We start from the raw sequence: 22,954 nt of genomic DNA on the forward strand, positions 1-22,954 counted from the left end.
AGAACATTAAGATCATTAATGGCAATAAATAGACCTAAGGTAAACTAAAGAAATAATTTCACCCTTTATAGTTCTTTGATGGGACACTATGGTGTAGAAAAGTGGGGTGTGCCATTCAGTCTGTAAAAGGATAGAAAAATTTACCTTCTCCAGGGTATTTCTTATGAAAACAGACTTCCTTCTCCCTTTTGCAATTCACATCTTTTGTTTCTGTTTTTGTTTTTTAACTCAAAGTATATACAGTATAATGAAACATGTTTTTAAAAAGACATATGAGGGGGCTTTGCTTACTTAACATTAAAATAAATCTTGTTATTTTTTTAGTTGCTATAACACATGCTGTGATTCTCTAATGAAAAACACTAAAAACTACAGTTCATCAGAGTAAAAGGTTTCTGTGATCCTAATCTGGAAATTTGTGTAGCTTGGAAAAAAATAAAAATGAAAAATAGGGCTACCAAACTTGATCAGTCAGGCCTTAGGATAAGGAAAATATCTGAAAATATTGAAAGTATGTTATTCTAAAGCTTGTGAGCAACTTTTACCGTTGAAGGTAAAGCAAGAAGTTCATCCAAGACAAATATACAGCAATAGCTCCACATTCCCACTGCAAATGAGCTGGTGTGTTAATAAACAAAGAAGACACAAAAATTATGCTTGTAGTGTAAATAGTCCAGTCCAGTAGATTGGAGTAATCCAACAAATACTTCAATTTCTAGGATTTAAGAGAGACAGATACATATTTACAAGTTGTGCATTATTAAATGACTGAATTCAATACACTGTTTAATTTATATAACTTGGTATTTCCATTTTAATTATGTAAAATCAGATTTATTTCAGTTTCACACAAACTGCTATGCATGCACACTGGTTAATGCTATTTCTCAATGTATTTACCTGCTGAATGAGCTGAAATATTTCTTTGCAAATTCCAAGTAAACTCATAATTAAAACTAAACACATGCACACCCTTGTGAAGTATGAGTTCTGAAACAAAAAATCAGAGCACAAAACAAATTAGAAATTATTGAATGAATGCTTTTTTAAGCTCTACTACATGTACATTATGTTACCAAGTTAAGAACGAAACAGTTAGTTTGCTTCAAATGAAATTATAACCATATAAATTCTGTTCTATTAATATTTATTGTGAAATTCATGTCATGCATATTGTTTTTAAGTATTTTAAACCAAGTAGGATTATCATGCATTTCCATGGTAAATATCTTCTGTGCAGCTTCCTTATTACTACAGTTCAAGCTTGGAAACTGAAATTGCAATATTTATGCCATATTTTCAGTATGTTCTGTTGCTAGATGAACATGAAGTCGGATTCTATTGTCCAAAACTTCAGTAATTGGAATGGCAATAGAAGTCATTGAACAAATGGAAGTCCTGTCATTCTTTTGTGGCTGCTCCTTTTGATGTCTCCCTTTACAACCAGCACAGGCCAAAAAAACCCCTTAAGTTGGCATAAATAACAGCAGTGAATCTCATCTTCCAACTTGTAGAGCTAATTCCTTGCCTTAGGCGTTCATTGACTTACAGAGAGGCCATAAATTCATGGCACCCACTTTTCAGTGGTGTTGCAACTCACATCCACATCTGCCCCATTATGTTGTCCATGCTCCTTACAGACCTGGCATTCCCCACTCCATTCCCTTTAATATGTCTTTAAGGCAATGTCTCCTCCAGGGCATGACATCTCATACACGCTGCTGTTGCTCCAGTCTCAAGCAGCTCAGGAGCTTCCAAGCTCCTGTTCACTGCACTCTGCTTCTCCACCAGCTGGAATCATCCCTCCCTGAAGCCCAGGACTCCCTCTTACACCTAAAGCTTCTTCCCCCCACTCTCTGATGATCCGAGGACCTGTCAGCCTGAGCCATTCCTCTGTCTGCTGTAAGCAGCTCCTGGCATTCTTCTGTCTCCCGCTAGGAAGAGCAGAAAGAGTTAGAAAAGCAGGAATTCCTCCAGTTCTGAGAGTCCTTCTGGCTTCTGAATCTTTGAGGATCCCACATGTACTTGGGTGGGATGGGCATGGGATTCTCCAGGGTTCTTCCTACATCAGGATATCCTCATGAACTTTTTATATGTACTTTATTTTATTTCATATTTCTACTACCATATCTTTTTTTGAGTTCCTATTGCAGTTTTATGTATTTTGTGCCCCAAAATAACTCAAGATTACTGTAAAATATTTACTTGCGCTTTTTTTTTCCTTGTAAAAATCCTTGAGTTTTGTGATAAAATCACTTACTTGAAGTGGATCATTGGAAATATTTACCCCAGAGCAAAAACTTGCCTCTGTTAAGCATTGCAGTTTCAGGGCTGATGATACAGGTGTCTCTTAGAATCTGACTTGATGTGCAGACAGAGCTCTGTGACTCTCCTGCCCCTCACAAGGACACAGGATTGTCACACTGTGTATTAGTTGTACTCACAGGTTCAGTAAATAGCAGAACTTACAGTTCTCTGGAAGTCTAGTACAATGTCCATTTTAGGGACAACACAGCCTTTTTAAAAGACAGAATACTGCTTAGTTTTAACTGCAGGGGGGAAACACTTACAAAAAGGACATCAACTAATGCACCAATGCCTTTCTTTCTAAAGCCTCATTCACCTGTAACAGTGGATGGACCTGACAAGTCTAACTTCTTCAGTCCACTGTTGTGTCCCAGTTACTCCAGTTCCAGCTTCTTTAAAAAGTTTGAGCTTTGTCTCTTAAGAACCCCAATGTATCTATGGAGGACAGGCTTATGCTGAGACAGGGTTCATCCTTGATTGCTTTCCTTATGACCTCAATTAAGTTATCATTTGCATTCAATGCATATCATGAATGAGATTAATACTCATAAATTACTAGAGTAGCCCCAGACCTATCACAGATGTGCTTGAGAGACAAATACTCAGGTAACTATGATGCATCTGTACTTTGCTAACTAACCAAGTTTTTCTTTATGAGGTCTCATTCACATTTCAGCACAACCCAATTTTTTTCTATTTTTTATTTACAGAGATTATAAGAAACATCCACTATACCTAAAAACCTTTCACAGAGTTTTCCATACATATATGACTGAAATCTGCTGTTACCTTTTCATTATTGTTGTACATGAAGTAACTACATAAAGACTGGCAAAAATTGTTCTGTCTTAACCTCATAGTTTATGAGCCTAGTGAAGAAATACTGGGCCTGCAAGGAAAATTAATGCATAATAAAGGCAAAAAAAGATTCATTCAAACACCCAAAGGCACTTCCTTTTTACTATTCTTTCAATGTCAAATTTTAAATATGCAATACCCAATTGTTTTGGTTGAAAATTGAAAGGACATAGAAAGCTAAATAATCCACACTTTTCTCTCTTTTCATAATTAAACACACATTAATCTTTATTCTTCAAAATTGAAGAAATATCCACTTCAGGGAAGAAATTAAAGTAACCATATTCAAGATGTATATTTTCAGAAAAGATTAAAAATAAGAAATGAGAACTGAAAATTATCTACAGAAGTTGCTCCTCAGTGTTTGAAAATACATAGTTAAATTTTATTCCTTAGTTATTTCTTTGTTCCTAAATTTTATTCCTTACTAGATCATAAGGAATTCTAAAAATAAGTTAAATAATCACACTCTTTTGCTATAAAAATCCATAACTTATTGTAACTAGTAAGAAAGCTCAGTACCTCATATTCTAATGGTCTTGCTTCATAGGTCTCAGTTCCATTCAAAGGTCTTCCTGGCTGTATGTGAGTGACCAGAAGAGTCAGTGGGATGAGACCCAGAGAATATATGCCTAAATTCATCAGATGTGCTCGAAACCCATAGGCCATCCTTGAAAAGTAAGAATGTTAAAGTTATAACATTTAACAAATATAGAAGAGCATCCATTTAAGATGAGGATCCATTTCAAGATGAGGAAATAAACATTTCTTGAAACATCTTTCTGTGACAAATCTGTTCATTGAGCTTCATGTGTACAAGAGTACAAGAGTGTACTGGCCTCTGTGAAATAATGTTCCTTTTCCTTTTGGCTTGGCAATCCTCCAAGATATTTTTGCAATAATGCAGAAACAAAGATAGTGGTTGACTTTGCTGTAAATATCAAAGAATCATTATGAAATACTAAGCTGTATTATTTGTGGCAGTCACCAGAGTATTCTAAATACGCTTACGAAAGATTATCTGGAAAAGACATTTGCTTCAGTCAACACTGTAAATATCTATATCTCAGTAAACAAGACTCAGACAAAATAGCCTTTATCCTGACATGTAATGTTATATTTTATGTACACTGAAGTACACCTACCATTTCATAAGCAAATACTCTTTACACACAGGATGACTGAGTAGCTCCATGCGATTGTGGCGTACCATGGCCTACAAAACAAGACACCAGAGGGATCAAACTTACCCCATCTAAGCAAAAGGTTTACAAAACTGGCTAAGTCACCTTCTTCACTTGAAAATAAGCCCCATGAAAACTAAAGTTGCAGTAAGATATTGTAAAGTTCTATTTACACACAGTGGCTCAAAGCTATTACCGTCTTGTCTTTGCTTCTTACTGAGGCATTCAGCTTCTCTCCTCCTGCTTTGCTTGTCTATTTCAAGTTTTTTAAAAAAATTAGACTATTGCCAACTATAGCTGTGAGATGACCTAGATTTCTAGTTACATTTAATGAGAAAATGTTTATTAATTTATTATTAGATAGCATATCAAGTCTAATTGCCAACAGGAAGCACAAATAGTAATAACACTAAACCAGAAAGTTTGTTCTATAAACATTTTTGACAAAGAATGAGAGAACAGACTGGCAAATGTAAAATTTGTTTTAGGCACATAAATTCTACTTCTGTTAGTATATGAAAATATCAGTTTTGTCAGGCTTTTCAATGCCTTCCATTCCAGCGCATGGTCAATACAATCACTGGATTATGGTGGATGTATTCATGTTCTTTTGAAATAATCATATAAATTGCTAAATAAGCTAAGAATCTTTATCTAAATCAAAATAAATTTAATTTATTACTTAGACTATAAAATCTTTGGCCCATATTTCATTCCAGTATACTTTAAATATTCAGAGTTACAGGCTTTGGAAAAGAAATATTATGGTGAAAAAACAAATAATTTTGATTTTATTTAAAGCAAGACAAGCATGGAACTATGCCATAGTAAAACAAATCACTCACATTTAAAGTGGTAAGTGGTTCATAGAAAATTTCTTCATCTTCCTTTAGTTTCTTGTTAAGTGTCAGGGGACACTGAAGATATCTGAAGTTGTATTCAATCTGAATAATAAACATACACCAGCATTTAAATGTGATGAAGTTGATAATCTGAGACTGAGAGAATGTGCTTAATTTTTAAAAATTTATCTTTTAGAGAGAAAAGGGCAGATTTTGTCTAGATAGTTAGAACACAGATGTGTACTGGTTGTTACTTACCCAGCCAGTAAACACCTGCCATCAAGATACAAATCTGTGACAAATATGATTAAACAGCCATTTTGAATTGTAAAATAAAATGTACACATTTCTTCTTCAAATACTACATTTTTAAAAGGGAATTCTCATAACTGCAATTTGTTTTAATGTTGACTTTGAAGAAAAGCTTCTGTTTAAAAGTTTTGAAAAGACAATACAAAGAAAATGTTCAGTAGTAGAAAATTTGTAACTTTTTCATTAATGGCAGAGGCACAGCCCAATGTAGTAATTGATGAGGGAGTTTTCAATATAGTTTCAAAGGTATTGTAACTTCAGAACATTCAGACCTCCTTAGTACTGTGAAAGCAATCTACTGCTTAAGATTTTGGATAAGAATTTACAAAAAAGAAACACACTGGACTCTGAATTATTGGTGACAATTGTACTACTTATGGCAGGCAAGCTTTTGATATGCATTATAGACATTATGCCTTCTATCACTTTTATTTTGAAATATTCATAACTAGTTACCCAGCTTGATTGCAAGGATTTAGCAGAGATAATGTTTATAGTTGCTCAAATTTAATGTTGCACTTTTTAAAATGCATAAGCATGAAGATTACAAAAACTGAACTTCAAAGCTGCTTACAGCCCAAATAAGATCAGTCACCTGTGTTTCCTCTTAAGATCTGATATAAAAGTCTATATTATCCACATGAACTTGACTTATACAGTAAATTATATATATCGTGTACTTCCCAAACTTTCAAGTAAAAAATTAGTTCATTTCAGTGTCACAAAGGCAATAAAAATTTAAATCAGTGGTTTTGCTGAGAAACAAAAAAAAAAGACTAATAGTTGAAGGCTGCCAGTATCTGAGAAAGTGATTTTTCAAACTCATCCAAATTCTGAGGTTTTTTGTAAAATATATTTTAAAAGCACAGATTCAAATACAGTTATTGCTGAATATCCACTGAATTATTAAAAAATCAAGTTAAAGTATTGTCTGATTTCAATTTGCCAAGTAGAGGAAGCACATTTTGACATATTCCACGCCAAAAGGATAATTTTGCACTGCCTCAATAAATTTTTTCATCCACTTACATAGAAGTCTCGACTTGTCTTTTCCTCTGAAGACTCAATTATGCAGTTGTCCAACACCAGCTTTGCACAAGAACAGAAAAGTGAATTAAAATGATACAGATAACACTCATCAGAAAGTACATAATGTTTGTACGTGAAGAAAATGGCCTCCAGATACAGCTAACAAAAGTGAGGATTCAGTCAGATTTTATGATGCAGGTTTTGAAGACATAAAACTCCAGAGATTACATGTAGGAATTAAATAATGAAACTAAATATTTAACAAGACTACATGAGAGTTTACAAGTACAAAATGTGATGTGCTTGTGAATAAATACACACCAAGTCACTTGCTTTTTTTTTTCATAAAAATAATTTCTATATCATCATTAAACAGTTAGGTCAGAAGGTGAAAATAACTCAAATAGTTTTGAACTCGATTCTCTCCTGACTTTCATCACTTTTGTACTCCTTTTTATACTGCTTTTATACTCTTGTAATTCTACTGACCTTAGGTAGATAAGAACTTTTTCTAGTAATAAAGAAATAAAACTGGCCAAAGTGAAACTATCACTAAAATACAATTAAATCAATTTGTTAATTTCTACAGCTACTATTTTATAATAATATGCATCAGTGAGGACAGCATTAGGAAAAGAAATGGCAAATAATGCAACATGACTTAGATTTCTTTGTGCAGTTATTTCTTTAAAATCTGCAGGAAACTTACTTTAAATGAATCAGGAAGATACTCAACCATTTCCAGCAAAGGACATTTATTGGCACTAGAAGAGTGAGAGAATGTCACAACAGCTTCTTCCCATCTGCAGAAATGAGTTGAGATCAGGGAAAACAAATTAGTTGCTTCTCTTTTAAATTAAAGACTTTTACATTATTCAAGTTTCATTTAAGAAATTATCTTGAAAATCACAGTATGTCACAAATTTACATACCATGAAGTGGAAAATCAGTTGTTTGGGAAGTAACTGATAAACATTCTGGGTGCTTCTCTAAGAATGATTCATACTTAATTCTGGTATGATTTAAACAAAATTGTTTAAACTATTCTAAGACCTTCTAAAACATATGAAACTTGAACTAAAGCTGGAATACTGGCTTACAGGATTAGGCAAGTAGGAACAAATACAGTAAAATGCTGGTAGTGTTCCCGCAATTTATACCAAGATATAAGTGAAACACTTTTATTGCCAAAGTGGGGATTCACAATATTGTATCATAAAACATTCTACACTGCAGTTGAACTGCCACATTTTAAAATATTTGCCACATTTAAAGTAACAGTTTTAAATTAAATCACCTGGATAGTATCTGTTGTACTCATGTATATAAGAGGAGGGAAGACATGTGAAGGATTATTTATTTCTAATGGCTTCTATGTGGGTTGCTTTTTTTAACAGAATCTAAAATGGAAAACAACATGCCACATATCTGATGTTCATTACAATTATGGCATTTTTTATGCACTCTCACTAGAACAAAACATAATCTTTTCTGGAATATTAAAATATCTACTCAGTTTTGCTGATTAAAGTACAGGTTTTCAGAATGTAACTTCAGTTAAAAAGCAAACATAGAAACTGAAACCAAACAAAAAAAACCCACAGTGGAAAATAAATTCAAAAAGCAGTTTCTGTATACCTTACCTTTTGTGCAAAATGACAGCAGACACCACATCTTTCCTCCTGTTGTGTATTGCTTCATGGAAAAAAGAAGCTACTGCTTTGTTGAACAGAATTTTTGCCCCATAGTCAAGAAGCAGCCTTACTGCTTTTGCATGTCCTTCTCTTGCAGCCAGGTGCAAAGCTGTGTTCTGTGCAGAATAGTGCAACAACGCATCCATGAGAAGCATTTACCAAAAACACAAAATAGTACATATTTCAGTTTTTCCCCACATGTAGAGAAGACCACAAGTCCTCAGGTGTCACTGATAATGAACTGGGAGCTTAAGCCCAGGTGTGCCCACTAATCAGGGCCTGCCCCAGCCGGAAATGGGCGGGGCTGAAGGGCAAGATAAAAGGCATGCTCCCAGAAGCAGAATTAGTCAGAAGCAGATGAAGATGCCTGAGGAGAGGAACAGCAGGAAAGAGCTCCCGGAGAAGAACTGAGTTCCCCGAAAGAAAGAAGGCTCGCTGCAACATCTGGTGGAGAATGCGGGCAACAACAGCAAGCCGTAAATGCTGAGGTAAAAAAGGAAGCTCTACACGACCACGTTGGTGCGGGAAGCTCTACAAAGCCTGGCTTAAATGCGAAAGGCGATAAAAAGAGCTTCGAAATACGCAACCACGTCAGATGGAGACACCACAGTGGTGCGGGACGCTCTAGAAAAGAGCTCCAAAAACGCAACCACGGGAACAAGCTCCACAAGGCCTAGCTTAAATGCGGAAGGCGGCGTGTAGAAGCTCGAAATAGAAGCCCAGCACAGCAAGATACAACAGCCCGGAATGGCGAGCCAGGCGGGAGAGAAGAATGAGGCTCGAAAGGCGCAGCAAGTTGGCGCGTGGAACTCAAGCCCAAGGAATGCTGAAGCTGAAGCGGAGCTCTGAGTGCGCATCAAGTCAGTGCGGTCCCTGAAACGGAGTCTCCCAGGGACGTGCAATAACGCGGTCCTGAAACGGAGCCTCCCAGGGACACACAACGCGGTCCTGAAACGGAGCCCCCAGGGACACGCGATAGTGCGGTCCTGAAAATGGGGCCCTAGGGACACGCGATAAGACTGGTGCGCTGAATGCTCGGAGAAGTCTCTGCATGGCCAGGCATCCCGAGGTGGCGAGTACCAGCGAAAGCTGAGCTGGTGCTCATGAGACCTCATCTCCTGCTGATAATAAAGGCCAAAGCAAAAAGGCCGGTAAGAGCCTGAACTTTCCCTCCATAAAGGCTAAGAAAAAAATATAAATGAATTATGTCTGAATGAAATGTTTTAAAAATGAATTGTAAATTATTGTAAATGCTGAAAAATAATGAAAATGTTAAGGCCTATTGAAAAAATGAAGTTTATTTTTTTTCAACAAACAACAAAAAGGGGGGAAATGTAGAGAAGACCACAAGTCCTCAGGTGTCACTGATAATGAACTGGGAGCTTAAGCCCAGGTGTGCCCACTAATCAGGGCCTGCCCCAGCCGGAAATGGGCGGGGCTGAAGGGCAAGATAAAAGGCATGCTCCCAGAAGCAGAATTAGTCAGAAGCAGATGAATACGCCTGAGGAGAGGAACAGCAGGAAAGAGCTCCTGGAGAAGAACTGAGTCCCCGAAAGAAAGAAGGCTCGCCGCAACACCCACACATGCAATTCTCAGGTGTGAGGCCTGAATACTTTTTCTAGCAGCATTACAAAGGAGAATATTATCTGATAGAGATTATAGGCAAGCTCTTAATTCTATGCCTACAGATACATAAGCACCAAATCTGAAGAGGAAGCTCAGTTGTAGGTAAGAAAGGCCAAATCATTAATATATTTTAATTTTGTAAATAATAAACTGTAAGGCACAAATAGGTAAAAAAGGATGGCATCTACAGATACAGAACTCCTGCATTTGAAAATCAGGGAGAGAACCATCCAATTATATCCAGATGTGCTCATGAAAGCAAATCCACAAGAAAATCTGCAGGCACAGTTTTATGAGAACATTTTTTTTTCTTTGCTATTTTCATAAAATTTGAGTGCTTTAGGAATCAAGTCACACTGAAACTGACTTTTGAAAGTCTTTCCAACTCATCCAGATTTTTCTGAGGGAAATCTAAAAACTGAACATTGGCTTCTCATTAATTGATAGGCAATATTTGTTACTAAACTAATAATTCTACATATTTCCATCACCAGTTCTCAGATAAACTGGCAACACCTTCTGTGTTGAAAACTATGTAGTTCTTTAGAATGAACACCCTATGTTTTCTGATGGGCAGGTTCATACAAGAAGTCTCTTGACCCAACAGATACTGCATTGAGAGTAAGATAGAAGCTGTATCTGCTGGACATTGCTGTGCAGAACAGATGGATTTAAAAGTGAATGTTTAAGCAGGAGTTGATACAGGATTTTAAAAAAATCTGTATAAACTCTTAAAATTTAAATTACCAATGTTTATACTACTTAAGTAAAATATTCTTGCACTTTAAGGGGTGCAAGAAGGACATCTCTAATATATTCAGCATTTTATGTTTTCTATCAGGCTACTTGCATTTTTTTGTTTCCCAGTTACAAGAATTGCATAACAATTTCATTAATCATATATTAATCTAAGCAATAAACTTTAACAGTGGTGAAATATAAAGGCTTTAAATATGCCACAGGAAGTTTAATATTACACATGTAATACAGAGCAGAAATATACTAATATCACACCACGAAAAACTGGTCTACAAGTAAAAGCAGACAAGAAACAAATAATGTTACATGAACACATACCCCTTCTTCATCCACTCTGTCTGTACACTTCACATTTGTATCCAAAATGATCTGCATTGTGCGAGTGTATCCTCCAAAGGCAGCATGGTGCAAGGCTGTCCAGCCTTTATAATCACTGGCATACAGTGGTATAAAATTAGTAATAATAAATGTAAATTTTTTATAAAGTAAATTTAAATGACTCCTTTGACTCAAACTTTTTGGTTTTGGCATAATGAATTGTAGAGCTGTGATTATTAATGCACCATTTGGAAGTAAAAGGTTCAACTCAAGAACAGTATTTGGGACTGCCCTTCTTTTCTTCTCTCTCTGTTTCTGTATACATCTGGATTGCACCCATGTTCTTATATGTCCCTTGAAAATGACACAAATACTTTCTTACTAATTCTTGGCAAGAGATGAGGCATAGATCATGGCCGCATTATGGAATTTTGCATTTAAAAATAGTGAATATACAGAACATTATAAGCACAAAAAGCTATACCTTTTAATATTATTTTATCTTAGTATACTGAAACTTTCTAAGCCTTTTATAACATAGAACCTACCAGGATATTTCTTTTAAAAATGCCAGGTTTAAATTAAGTATATAATATATGTATATGTAATATATGTATCTATCTGTATAATAATTTCTGTCCTTGCTACATGTACTAGTCCAGCTAAGGACAATGGAAATAAAGGGTTGGACAGTAGTCCACTTAGTAGGTCCTCCACAGTCACAAAAAAATTAATGTATGACTGGTGAGGCCGACATGATTATAATATTTCCAAACTATTTTTTCCATCAGAAGTTCAGTATTCTTCTCTCTGTTGGATTTAGAGAAAGCTCAGTTTCCCCACCATTAATAGCCCTGTTTTTCAGATAGCCATGATTCTATGCATCAGGCTGAATGCATAGATCATGCATAATTCAGCTTAGTTATACAAATATTTTATAAATATCCTCTTATACTGTATATTTATATCCATATATATTAATATATTAAATATTTTCATGTATTTTATTTATAGTTATACTTATACTGCATTAACTTCCCAGCAGATGGACATAAAATGTAGGGTGATAGTCCTTTTTAACCTTAATGAATGGAAATTTGTGTACTTACCAGAGAAAAAGAGCCCCTCTCTTCAGAAGAAACTGAACTACCTTTTCATGACCATTCTGGGCTGCCAAATGAAGGGGAGTCATTCCCTTCTTATCCCCTTCATTCAAGAGCCTTGTGTCTTTCATATCCCTTATGAGTCGTTGACATGTATTGATGCGCCCGTAACTTCGAAAAATAAACGTACATATTAATGTCAACAAAATACAGATGGAGAAAACACCATTAATTCCATTGTTTTGAGTGCACTACTAACCTGGCTGCAAAGTGTAATGGTGACTTCTTGTCCCTGCTCTTAGAGTAGATGGAAACGTTGAGGCTGAGTAGATTATTTACAGAGAGGGCCACACCTTGTCTGCATGCATAGTGCAAGGGGGTGCATCCTTCATTGTCTTCATCCACAACAAGATTTTTAATGTGTTCCATCTGTGATGCCCCCCCCACAAAAAATCCCAAAAGCACAGAATTACATTTATATCACTTAATGCTCCTCAGCTTTGTAGCAATATCTTGTAACAATAGCGTAAAATACCTTAAAGCGGTATCTAAAAATAAGAAAAAAAACTTTAGGAAAAGTAAATTTAGCAACAATGATCATTTATTATTGCTGATTTGTGGGTCACCATTTTTTCCAAATATCTGTGCTTTGAAGAACACAGCAGTTTGCCACTCTCCATCCACAGTACAGCTCTAATACAGGAGATTCTTCTGAGCTGCCAGTCAGCCATAACACTCATTGCTGCCAGCAGAAGGCCTGTACAGAATGCAATGGCAATCTGTAGTCTACATGGAGCAGCAAAATTTCTGGCTGTCAAGAACTATCAGTTCACTGGTTTACAGAGTAATTTTGAGTCCCCCATTTCTCTTTCTCATCTTCATTTCCCTGTTGTTCCTTTGTACCTTCTCTAACGCCATCCAATATATATATGGCCTTGCTTAAAGCAATCAAAAATTGCTTCCCCACTCTGCTTCACTCCTTTGAGCTATCAGTATGATCAATAATGAGAAAGCCAATGCTGACAATGCAGAATTATCACTCTGGTTTGAAACAGAATCACTACCTCAGCTGAAAAGTGAGGTTAAATCCATTCTGTTTAACTAAACAAATCTGTTTAGAGATTTCAGCAGATGTTGCAAGATCAGTTAATACCTGATTCCCATTTACAAAGCTGTTTCTGGAGCTCTGGAGGCTAGCAAATTCGATTCTTTCAAGCAAATTTGGACTCTACCAACATGAGTGCTTCACCTCAGCACAGCGAAATACAAATCCATGTTTGAAATCCTTCTTAAAACAAAATCCAAGACTCACTATAGTCCAGTCCACAGAAAGCTCCTGCAGAATACGTTGTAAGATATTTAAATCCTAGAGCTTGACTGAATATGAGCACATCCCCTATCTTTACTGCATGCAAGCTGGGAAAATAGAAGTGAAAAGTTCTGTATTTTATTGCCTACCTCTTGAGCTATTCAATCCCCCAACAGCAAAATAATTTATGGGATTATGTTATTCCTTTGCCTGGCAATAAGAAAACTGTATTATTTGCTTTGAAATGTTTTCATGAGAGGTATGTACCTCTTCAAACTCTTTTCTGTGACACTGGGAAACTTAACAAGTACCACAAACTTTACAAATATTCCAAAATAAAATGGTTGCTGCTTTTTTTTTTTTTTTTCTTTTTTTTCCCTTTACATTTTCTATTAAGGGTAAAAGAAAGAAATAATTTGATGCTTACTGTACCTGCAGAAATTTCTCATTCAGATGCTGTAATCCTCCAGGCTGCAATACCGTCAAATGCAAGAAATTCCGACCCAGGTGATCTTTTAATGATACATTTGCTCCTAGATAAACATGGAAAGAAATATCAGCAACTTCAAAACTACTGGCCCCTGGCACTAATTGATGATGCTTAAGACAAAGGAACAAATGTTGAACAAATGTGTTTATCCATCTATAAAATAAATATTATTTCAAGTCAGCATAGAACATGTAATTTTACTTACAAAAACCCCCTGCTGACACTCAGATTTATTTGTTATCTCCTGTGTGTATGCTTTTTTAATTTTATTGCAGCACTGGGATTTATGTGGGCCCTTATATTTAGAGATATTGAGCACCCACAGATCAAGAGGTAATTTAAAGATGCAGATGATCAGCCCTTCTCATCTTTTAAAGTTGTAACTTTGTTGTAACTTCAAAACAAAAATAGTTGTTACTAGCAATGAGAGAAAATAATAATTATCGTGCACCATAACTGTAGAAATTGAAAGATAGAGCTAAGACATTTTGAAGTTGACTGTGATTACATTAAATCACAGCTCATGCTTGAAATGTGGGCTTTAACACTTAAAGATTAATTGCTGGTATGAAACATGACTCTGTATAAATGGTGCCTTTATTACACTGTTCTGTCTACACTGTTAAGTGCTAAGAAAAGAAGGGATGGACTGCCAGTACCACCTCTACCTTGACAAGCATGACACACAGCATATAGGGTTTTTTTCTACAGCCTGTTCACTCTGTATTAAAAAAGGGTGAAATCATCACCATAATTCTTCCACTAGCTCAAGGGCCACCAGCACTGTGCAGCTGTTTAACTACAGCTGCTCCTGGACTACATGCTGAAGTACTGAACTGAAAATTGAGAGGAATGTTAGACACAAAGTTTTAACATATATGAACTCTGCTCAAAGGAATTATATCATATGTGAACACTGCTTTTTACCTTTTGAGAGCAGTAAATTCACAATTTTCCATGATGCACAGGAAGTGGCCAACAGAAGTGGGGATCGACCTTCTATGTCAACACTATCAATATTAGCCCCCTGCAAGAAAGCATTTCAAATTTATCATGAATAATGAATAAATGAAATTTTAACATGGTGCTGCCCTTTATAAGCATAGCAGAACTGCAGGCATTCTTAGTAGCTCCAGATGCTCCAGATAAATAAATTCAATAAACACATTACATCTCTATATAAAACTACTACTGTTTTCAAACTATGAGCCAAAGCCCAGTCATCTACATAAGATCAATTTAGATGCCTAATATAATAATAATGACCTACTTCTAGGTGAGCTGAACTTACAACTCTTTTTTTTTTTTTTTTTTTTTTTGGTAGGGTACCTTTTCATGCATTTAAATACTCAAAATATATACTAATAACTTGGAAACACTGGGACTGAAGCTCTGGAAAAATACAAAAATTGCAACACTATTGAATGATGCTTTGCCCATCAAAAAATTACCAGAACACAACCCCTCTGAAAATCTACGTTATAAGAATGTGATTCAAAAAGTAATGCATGCAAGAATTAATATAGTTTTATCTGTATAGCTTGATCTATCTTAATTTTCTATTCTTCATTGTAAGCTATATGAACCAAGTTACTTTTGACCCCAGAGAAGCTGTACCAACAGCAGACAATTTTTTATTCTACAAACTCGAGGTTTTGGTCAGGAGCTTTCTTCTTAGAGGAAGCAAAATGACTGGAATGAGATATTCTGGCAAAAGCCCAGGTTTTCTTTTTTGTCTACTTATGCACAGGGTGTATGGTGCCAAGACAGTATGTTCACTATGATCACAATACCACTAGGTTCACATCAGAAAACTACTATGAGCATAAACATAACTATATAAAAATGTCACCAAGAAGGGAGTATGAATTTGCAAGTAAATAAACCAATGAGATGTATGTATATTTTATGATGGTTTAGATATAATTTTTCTAGATATTGAGTTGCAAATCAAACTGGATGAGTTGAACAAAGTACACCAAAAAGAAAAATCTATTTTATGTCCGATAATATCCGAAGATGATTGAAAAAAAATCAGTTTGACTTTTTCCATTAGCTGGAATAGTCTTTGTGTCCATTCCTAATTCATGAGTTAATTAATCATAATCATGAGCAATATTTACTTTCTAGGACAGTAAAACCTGTAATATAGTAATAAGAAATATTTAATAAATGCACAATGATTACTTTACCACAGAGAACAGGAAGTTTCCAATTTATGTTAATGAAATGTTTGAGAATAACATATGCAGCATCCTTTCCTCAATTACCTTTCTATCAGGTCAGACAATCTCTTAAAAATGTTCTTATTCATCAAAGAAACAGTGAGCTTTCTTTATCTAAGAGACTCATTCATTTCAGTGAATACAGGGGAGCAATTTCCAGTTAACAATGCAATTTTTATTCACTTTCCCTCCATCTAACATTATTGTTCAGCCTTCAGCAAAATGAATTCAGCAGCATTCCTCATTATTTATCACAGCAAGGAGTAAGTCATATGTTGCCACATGTATTTGCTACATTTATGATACAGCTCAATTAAGAGGAGGTAAATTTAGTTTCTGAACCACTTTTACTTTTGCATTTACACATTAAAATGTTCAAATTATGCTTATATTTAGAAAAAAAAATATGCACATGTGAACATCCATTAATATTTATATGTTAATATAAGTAATTTAAATTGATATTTATAGATTTTAGGTTTCTTTCAGTAAAGACAAAACAGAAGAAGTGTAAAATTACATCTTACTTACTTTGAATTAGCATACTTCAATAAAATTAATGAATTAAACTCAGAAAGCACCAGAACCTCGATGCTAAGTTATTCAGTAAACAATTAAAAAAAAAAACAGTGCTAGGATACAGGGAAATTTCTAAGACATTAGCCACTTAATAAGAATTTTTAAATTTTCATCTATTTATTATTCTTTATAGTTGTACAAAATTTTCAAATACAGTGAAGATACTGTGCACCAAATGTAACATGGCAACTTCGACCTGTTAAAGCCATTTTGATTAAAATGCCTAATTTGCAAACAACTTGATAAGTAGTATTTCTTTAAAGCCATAAAGCTTTGCAGTGTTTAAAAGTGTCTAGGTTTCTGTCTTTTGCTTTTTTTTAAGGCTTTGTTTAGCCTTCAGTTATGGCATCTACTCATTGTCATGTTGATAGCGTGAGAGTCTGATTCTCTGGTTTTCTGTTGTGTCAATGACTGACAATGAAAAAAAAAAATGGTAATTTAAGTGAAAATAGCATTCACATTGAGCCTGGAAAATTCTGCTTGGCATAGATAATCTTATCTTCTCTGTCTAGAAGAGCACTGTGTCTGTTTACAGTGATGTTTATTTTCAGACACAAAAGCACCAAGAATGAGATAATGAAAGTAATCATTCTAACTTATTCTAACTATAAGTAATCATTCTAACTTATATTATTCATGCACATTTTGATCCATTTGCAGACAGGACAAATGAAGACAGTCCTAAAGCTTCAAAACTAGCATACTCTAATTGGAAAACCAATGAAATCCTCATGACAGATTCTATGGAAGAGGACAAAATATTCAAAATGGCATTCAAGGAATTAAGTTTGCTTTCAGCAAATGCCACGTTGAAAATATGCCCTCTAATACTTTTTACACACAAGCCTCCACATGGAAAAACTTGTGCCTGAATTTCTCAGGTAATGCATTCTGTAGTTAAATTGTCTTTGTCAAGCAAGCTTTAAAGTAGTCCAACCTTATCTTTTCATCATTGAATTAAAAATAAACACAACTGGAAGTTCTCACATAATCCAAACCCTAACATTTTTTTTGAGAAGAGCAAAACTGAATGTAGAAGAGATCTTTTCTTAATGTAGTTTTCTTGAACTGAAATAAAAACCTAAAATAAAAAAATAAAAGTTTGATGACTTATGAAAATTTCCCCAGCAGAGCACATTATATAATGATTATATGAGTCTCAGTTTAATTGGTATAAATGGACACTTGGAGCATAGCCAGTAGCATTCCTGGTTTCGTTCCTTCTTTTCCTTCATAAATATTCAGTGAAGAAATATAACCAAACTGCAGAAAAAAATACTTTTAAATGATGCACATACTTCAGTATGAGGGTATGTGATCCTAAAACAATGATATGTTTCTACTTTAAACTTGTTCCTGGAAATAACAGGTGAAATTCTATGTATCAATGGTGCAGAGTCCAGCTGGAGACCTATAACTAGTGGAGTCCCTCAGGGATCAGTGCTGGGTCCAGTCCTGTTCAACATCTTTATCAATGAGGGGGGTCGGTCTCTTCTCCCAAGTAGCTCCCAGTAAGACAAGAGGGCATGGACTTAAGCTCTGCCAGGGGAGGTTTAGGTTAGATATTAGGGAAACATTCTTTACAGAGAGGGTGATCAGACATTGGAATGGGCTGCCCAGGGAGGTGGTGGATTCTCTGTCCCTGGAGGTTTTTAAGAAGAGACTGATGTGGCACTCAGTGCCATGGTCTGGTAACCACATTGGCAGTGGATTAAGGGTTGGAGCTGATGATCTCAGAGGTCCTTTCGAACCCAAATGATTTTGTGATTTTGTGACCTTGATGATGGGACAGAGTGTCTTCCCAGCAAGTTTGCTGATGACAGAAAGCTGGGAGGAGTGGCTGGCACCCCATAAGGCTGTGCTGCCATTTAGGGAGACATGGACAGACTAGAGAGTTGGGCAAGGAGAAATTTAATGAATTACACCAAGTGTAAAGTCTTGCATCTGGGAAAGAACAACTCCAGGTACAAGTATAGGCTGGGGACTGAGCTGTTGGAGAGCAGCAAAGGGTAAAGGGACTTGGGGGTACTGGTGGATGGAAGGATGGCCATGAGCCAACAATGTGTCCTTGTGGCCAAGAAGGCCAATGGCATCCTGGGGTGCATTAGGAAGGGAACGGTTAATAGGTTGAGAGAGGTTCTCCCCCACCTCTACTCTGCTCTGGTGAGGCTGCATCTGGAATATTGTGTCCAGTTCTGGGCCCCTCAGTTCAAGAAGGACAGGGAACTGCTTGAAAGAGTCCAGCACAGAGCAGCAACCCAAGATGATTAAAGGAGTGAAAAATTTCCCTTATGAGGAAAGGCTGAGGGAGCTGGGTCTCTTCAGCTTGGAGGAGAATGAGGGGTGACCTCATTGATGTTTATAAATATGTAAAGGGTCTGTGCCAGGAGGATGGAGTCAGTCTCTTTTCAGCTATGTCCAATGGTAGCAGAAGGGACAATGGGTACAAGAATAGGAGGTTCCACATAAATCTAAGGAAAACCTTTTAATTGTGAGGGAGACAGAGCACTGGCACAGGCTGCCCAGGGAGGTTGTGGAGTCTCCTCCTCTGGAGACATTCAAAGCCCACCTGGATACATTCCTGTGTGACCTGCTGTAGGTGACCCTGCTCTGGCAGGAGGTTGGACTAGATGACCTTTCAAGGTCCCTTCTAACCCCTAATTTTCTGTGATTCTGTGAGTTTATCACTAATTTCCTATTTTATACCCTCAAAGTGATGATGACTGAACCAGCCTTTCTTATCTGGTAAAAGCTATTTACAAAACTTTCTGAATAAATACAATGGAAATTAAAATGCAAGTTTTCATCCTCTGTCACTGTGGGATGCTATTATGGAGATACAATTACTTGTTGTACTGTAACTGTCAATTATGCATTATGAAATATACATAGATAAATAACCTCTACCTGAGAACACATTCTCCTTTATGAATTTCTCTGTACAGATCTGTAGTATTAGATAGCAATAATCTCTATAAACATGTTGCTTGATTAAATATTTACCATTGAAATCAAATACTCTGCCAGTTCATAATGATCAAACAATGCTGTCCTGTGGAAAAAAATGCAAAAATACAGTAACATTAGAAAGGATACTGAAGTTTCAAGCCAAATGGTAGTATTTGTCTTCACTTGCTGCACTTTATACTATTTTCAAACAAATACACCTTATAATAAAGAGAGAGGGATACCTTATTCCATAATTAATTTGAAGAAGTTATTTTATTTTTGTAATGGAGTTTTCTTTTTAAACTAATTTCAGAACAATTAATACATGGAAAAAACTCACTGCAGGAAACAAAGACCTCATTGGTAGGTTAATAGGCATTTTATCACTGATTTTTAATATAACTCAGTGTCAGATAACAGAAGAATATGTACTACACAAGGTCAATACAGAATTCCATAAATTTGAGACAGTTTGTTTTATACAGGCCTAAGAGCCTCAAAATCATTTCACTGATCCAATCTTCAAAAATAACTTGCTGTATAGTTTGTGCAAAAATTATAGAGCCAGGTTAAAGTGGAAGCTGCTACACAGATATTCTGACTGTAGCAGGCAAGACTACTTTAAAAAAACAACAACAACAAAAAACCCTGTGAAAAATTGTAATATATGGAAATAAAATGTTGTGACATATTAATTTAATAAAATATTTTAAATCTGTCTATATACATGAAAAAAATCCCAAGTTTTATTCCACAATAAGACACTGTATTATATATTACAGGGAAAATGTTCAACACAACTAATACACACGCTCTAAATCTTTTCAGAAGTCAGACTTGTGTTAAATATTTTGACTCAAGGAACAACACAGAAGCACAGGTCTAAGATGGTACTGTATGTCAGAGATAATAGTTCCCTTTGCATAAAAAAGGTAATAACACTTGGTGTACTATAGCAAGAACTGATTACTCAAAAGATGTATTTTAAAAATCATGTCATAGGTCCAAGCAAGTAAAGATGCTTCCATTATCTACAGCATACACATTCAAATGAATATACATTCAAAATGAATTCCAGTGTGACTAAAGAGAAAGCAAAATAGTTTTATAAAACATTTAAATGGAAGGTGAAAGGACCAAGTCTCACTTATGCTTCACTGGTTCTTCACTTCTCAACAAGTTAATGTTCCTATTTTCATATTCTGAGCAATATGGATGAGTTTCTACCTTTCTGGTGATCCTTAATAATAATTTTTTTCATTTAACAGACACAGGGAATAAAAGCATGTCATGCTTTTTCCAAACTTTTTCCAAGAACAATAATTTTCATTCATATGACAGCCAGTTATCCATTAAGTTGTATATTGTATCTGCACAATTTTCTTTGACATTGTCATCACTTTATTTTCAATTGTGTTCCACCACAGTGGCATTTCCAAGTGTACTGAAACCTTATCTTAACTTGACAACTCAATCCCTTTTTAACTTCTTCAGCTATCTTTGAACCATTCCACATGTCCAAAGAATAATCATCTTCACTGCCTCTGACCTTCTACCAGTTATTTCATATTGTAAAACTCCTTGTAGAATAACAGTGTAAAATGATCACACTTAAATGAAGTGACATATACCTTTCTTGCAAAGATGTATAAATGGGGATATATACTATCTCCCAAACAGTGGGTTGCCATCATTCTTGGCTGAGCATGTTTTTGCTAAAGAAGACTGAGGAAACTTCTCCACAGTCTAGTGCTCTGGTTTCAAATGGACTGTGCAAGACTAAAAGTCTAGATTATTATTACAAACACAAATGCCATCTGCAACTTCGTAGTGATACAGAAGTCTACCAACATCTACCTGTAGTTGATTATGTATAAGACTTTTTTTAAAGTAATATTTTAATAAACTATAATATTTTCATTCATTCATTCAGAATATCACCCCACTAGAGAACATAACTCCGTTAGATGGCATTTTTTTCCACAACTTCAGAAGCTGCTAATAATTCCATAAACTTGTGCACCTACTAATTTAGTTGAGTAAATTTTCAATGCAAACTGTTAGTGACCATTCTTTGCCACAGTTCCAAGGTAGCTGGAATTATTTTGATTTTGAGATTGGCACCAAAATTTTTGCCTTTCTGACCAAATTATGGACCCTTTCATAGTGTACTAAAACCATCCCCTATCCCATGGAGAAGTTCCAACACTGGTGGAAGGGTGCTCCAAAGTATACTATATGAAGTGTAATTGGATGCTGAGAATAGCTAAGAATGTCACTGTTTACAATTTATACTGAAGTCTGGCACTGTACCTGTGAAGCAATGTTTCCTTATTCCCATCTACTGCATCAATAATGGATTCCTCACCAGCATAGGATGACATCATCAATTTTACAATCTCAGTTGCTCCTTGAGTGGCAGCAAAATGAAGTGCTGTGCATTTTTCATTCTGTAAACAGGAAAGGAATACAATATTTACGTATTTAAACCAAACAACCTAACCTCCAACCTATTAAACACCCTAGTGACCTAGCCCAGGATTCATAACTCCTAAATGTCAAAATTTCTATGCAATTAATGAAACTTCGGTCTTTTAAAGAGCTCTTAAGGACTAGAAAATACTAAAGAGGTTTTGAAGTATCACTGCAAGTCCCTAAGATATGAGACAATTACAGTCTTAACAATCTTTTGTGGTTGAATTAATAAACGGACAGAGCGCTCTTTAACAGAAGAAAAAAACTACAGAAAACCAAAAGGTTGACCAGTACAAATGGATAAGAAAACAAATGAGTCTATTAAATAAAGAAAATGCATAATTTTGAAATGCTTTCTATTTGCTTAAATAGAATCTTCCTTAGATGTCATTCTTAAATAAAATTGTCTGCATGTTAAAAATAACTTGGTCTAACATAGACAGTCTAGCTAGACAGTCATAAAATTATTAAGCAATAAATTATTAAAATATTTTTGCCAATTTCTTTTAGCTAGATGGGATAAACTAGCTTTTATATATGCCTGAGGGCTTTCTTTCTCCTTTTCTGAAAATGACACTTCAGTCAATGCATTGGAATGGGCTTTTCCACAAATGCCTTAAGCATTCTCAAAACACTCTTACCCATCAAAAAATCATCAGCATAAATCATCTCACTCAAAGCCTGTGTGTTCAAAGAATCAAACCAATAAAAGAAGGCTAAACCATGTTTATCTTTGCTCTCATGAGTTGATTTCAGCCTTTGAAAAAATTTGGTTAATGACAGATATTTTCAGAAATGTTTATTTATCATGAAGCTGGGCACAAAGCCCTCGCAACAACAGCATCATGGCAGTGTCCCAAATTTCTGCCTCCTTACAAAGGTAAGGAGGTAAAGG

The 22,954-nt window shown here is 35.4% G+C and overlaps 1 protein-coding gene across 1 annotated transcript in view; it reads right to left on the reverse strand.

Annotated features, from left to right (window-relative positions):
• TRPA1 (transient receptor potential cation channel subfamily A member 1) overlaps positions 1–22,954 on the reverse strand; it is a 39,071-nt gene that overhangs the window by 7,769 nt on the left and 8,348 nt on the right. Inside the window, exons 7-21 of the mRNA XM_071737772.1 lie at positions 21,898–22,034; positions 19,639–19,687; positions 14,759–14,858; positions 13,774–13,874; positions 12,292–12,461; positions 12,039–12,203; positions 10,930–11,044; positions 8,176–8,342; positions 7,242–7,335; positions 6,533–6,592; positions 5,195–5,293; positions 4,311–4,381; positions 3,688–3,835; positions 901–990; positions 546–715 (exon numbers count right to left, since the gene is read on the reverse strand). Of these exons, the coding sequence (XP_071593873.1) occupies positions 546–715; positions 901–990; positions 3,688–3,835; positions 4,311–4,381; positions 5,195–5,293; positions 6,533–6,592; positions 7,242–7,335; positions 8,176–8,342; positions 10,930–11,044; positions 12,039–12,203; positions 12,292–12,461; positions 13,774–13,874; positions 14,759–14,858; positions 19,639–19,687; positions 21,898–22,034 (1,736 nt within the window). The remainder of the gene's footprint in view (positions 1–545; positions 716–900; positions 991–3,687; positions 3,836–4,310; positions 4,382–5,194; positions 5,294–6,532; positions 6,593–7,241; positions 7,336–8,175; positions 8,343–10,929; positions 11,045–12,038; positions 12,204–12,291; positions 12,462–13,773; positions 13,875–14,758; positions 14,859–19,638; positions 19,688–21,897; positions 22,035–22,954) is intronic.

Source organism: Heliangelus exortis, chromosome 2, assembly GCF_036169615.1.
Source record: "Heliangelus exortis chromosome 2, bHelExo1.hap1, whole genome shotgun sequence".
Taxonomy (NCBI): Eukaryota; Metazoa; Chordata; class Aves; order Apodiformes; family Trochilidae; genus Heliangelus; species Heliangelus exortis.